The sequence below is a fragment of the Condylostylus longicornis genome, unplaced genomic scaffold, assembly GCF_029603195.1.
Source record: "Condylostylus longicornis isolate FDR11 unplaced genomic scaffold, ASM2960319v2 ptg000030l, whole genome shotgun sequence".
Lineage (NCBI taxonomy): Eukaryota > Metazoa > Arthropoda > Insecta > Diptera > Dolichopodidae > Condylostylus > Condylostylus longicornis.
Genome location: NW_026577999.1, coordinates 3,170,183 through 3,172,930, shown reverse-complemented (window position 1 = coordinate 3,172,930; position 2,748 = coordinate 3,170,183). Strand labels below are relative to the sequence as shown.

Here is a 2,748-nt window from a genome sequence, read left to right as displayed (position 1 = left end):
AGGTTTTTATATATTTCAAAGTTTTCAAAAAATCCCGTAACTCAACAGGGAAAAATTAATATACATACTTGATGAGAAAAACAAGAAACTAAAAAATTAAAATTTAATTTTTATATTAAATTTTCTTCATTTATACGCAATACCCAGCCGCTCCTTTAACTTTAATGCATTTTCTAAAATATTATTTTAAATAATATACGATATACGTATACAAACCTACCCAGACCTCATAATATATGTATATAAAGGGAACATTTTTATAAGAAGGTATGTACAAAAGTATATCCTTGTAACAATAAATTATCTAAGCAATTCCATTTAATTTAAAATAAAAAGAAAAACTTTTATTCTTATTTTGATTGTCCTTTGCATTTTACTACAAAAAAAAAATAATTTTTTTTTTTGCTTCATATCCTTAAGATAACATGCAATTTGCATTTTAATTCAGTACATTCACTTTGTATCAATCTTTTCTATTATATTATAATACTATGTACACATAAATTGTTATAAAATATTGTATATAGAATAAAATGTGCAATTATATTATACTTTAACATAAATGTGTTATACAATATTATATTATAATGTTATATTTTATTATAGAGATCAATTTATTTTTCTAATATTACAAGTTATTTTTTTTCTCCTTCTATTTTCAATGGGAACCGATAGATCAAATTCTGTAACTAATTCAATGACTTGTAAACTTTGATTTGGTTCAACTATATGTATATGAAACGTCTTAAAGGCATTCACTCGATAGTCTTTTGTGACTATAGCTATATATTACACAAAGAGGAGAGAGACGAGTAAATGTTACTTGATATAGTAGGTAACTGTATCTAGCTAAATCAATGATAGAGAGAGTAAAATTAGAAAAAAAAATTTATATACAGAACAAAATGATATAGAAAAGAGAAGCATTTTTTTTTTCTAGAAAAAAAAATAAATATAGAAAAAACATAAAAAGCTTATCATCTTTTCAATAAACAAGCAAAAACTATTAAATTCAAATAAAAATGCCCTTTGGGATTTACCAACTTGAGTAATGATCTCATATTTTAATTTTGAAGGAATTATTTTTCTCTTGGAATAGAAAAAAAAAAGTTTTTCTTTTCTCTCTTTTTCTCTTTTCTACTCTATACTCTTCCTAGAAATACATTATGATATTTGTGTAGGTCTAGGTACTTTTATTTTTTCTAGTAATATAATATCATTGTTATATTATGATGATAATACAACTATATTACAACTACAATTTTATCATTATTATAGTCAAACCTCTTCAAAATGAACTATTGTAAGACGAATTTCTTCTCAATATCAACTGTTTTACTCGATTTACGAGTTTTGCCACGCGCATCCAAAAAAACGGACGCCATAACTTTTCCAGCTGATAAAGTTGTTTTTGCCTTCTTCGAAGCCGGTTCTCCCCTACTGGTCCATTGTTTCGACTGCTGTTTTGTTTCAAGAGTGTAATGATGAACCCATTTTTCATCCATTGTTATAAATCGACGCAAAAATTTAGTCTTTATTTTTTTAGTAAACATGGCCAAACAGTTCATTGAAACATCCGCACGATGTTGTTTGTGGTCGATTGTGAGTAAACGCGGCACCCATCTTGCGGAAAGCTTTTTCATGTCCAAATTTTCGGTCAATATCCGATGTATAGCACTTTTTGATAAGCCTACTATATCAGCTAACTCACGCACTTTCAATCGACGGTCGTCTAGTATAATTTTGTGGATTTTTTTAAACGTTTCTGGCGTGGTGACCTCATTTTGTTGACCAGTGCGATGTTCATCTTCACAGCTCGTACGGCCACGTTTAAACTGCGCTACCCAATTTTTAATCATTGCATATGAGGGAGCAGACTCCCCTAGTGTAGAATCTAGTGCACTTTTGCTACCGGATGGACTAAGACCTTTCAAATAAAAATATTGAATGACATAACGATGACCAATTTTATCCATATTAAAAATTTACTTAAAAGCTTTACTATTAATAGTCGGTAATCTGAAAAGAAAAAAAAAATAAAGTAAAAGTGTGACAGTTAATCCTAAAAATGATAGGGCTTTCTGCCAGGCTTATTTCTTTTTCAAAGTTTTTGTGTTTTCTTAGTTAGGCTACTTAATTCTGGGACATCCCTCGTATTGAAATACTCTCTAACCAGAAAATTTTTTACGTAATTTTGATGACGACAGTCTTTATGACACGAAATTAGTAAACACAAATTCCCTTTGAGCCGCAAATTTCTCAGAGCTAAAAAAATTTTAATGTGAACAACTTTTTTTTGAGTGAAATTTTTGGTTTGGAAATGTGTACGAGTGCATTATTGGTGTGTTGAATTTTTTTTTTCATAAGTTATTTTGCATACACTCTAACGTCAATTTTCTCTTACACGAATTAGTTTTGTTGTAAAACATTGTGATTTGTGCTATGCGAGCCCGACTTCATTTCATTCTATATGTAAAGTTATGAGCCTGACCTGTTATTTTTCTATATTTTTCATATATTATAATTTTAATATTTATTTTTTTGGTTAGTTTTGAATTTTTTTTTTATTTCTATTAAGTTATGTATGTATGTGTATATTTTTTCAAGGATAAAATCATTTTATTTAGAATGTTATAATATAGAAGTAATTTTCTATAAAATGTAATTTTAAAATAAAGATTGCAAAATTATAGAATCTATTGAATGATATACGATTTTTTTAGTCTTCTGGTTGGAATAATAGCATAG

At 27.6% G+C, this 2,748-nt stretch overlaps 1 protein-coding gene across 1 annotated transcript; it reads right to left on the bottom strand.

Moving 5' to 3' along the window:
- Positions 1-1,298: 1,298 nt before the first annotated feature.
- Positions 1,299-1,976, bottom strand: LOC129608102 (uncharacterized). The gene has a single exon (XM_055519426.1). The coding sequence runs from the start codon at positions 1,974-1,976 to the stop codon at positions 1,299-1,301; it is 678 nt and encodes a 225-aa protein (XP_055375401.1).
- Between the last annotated feature and the right edge of the window lie 772 nt (positions 1,977-2,748).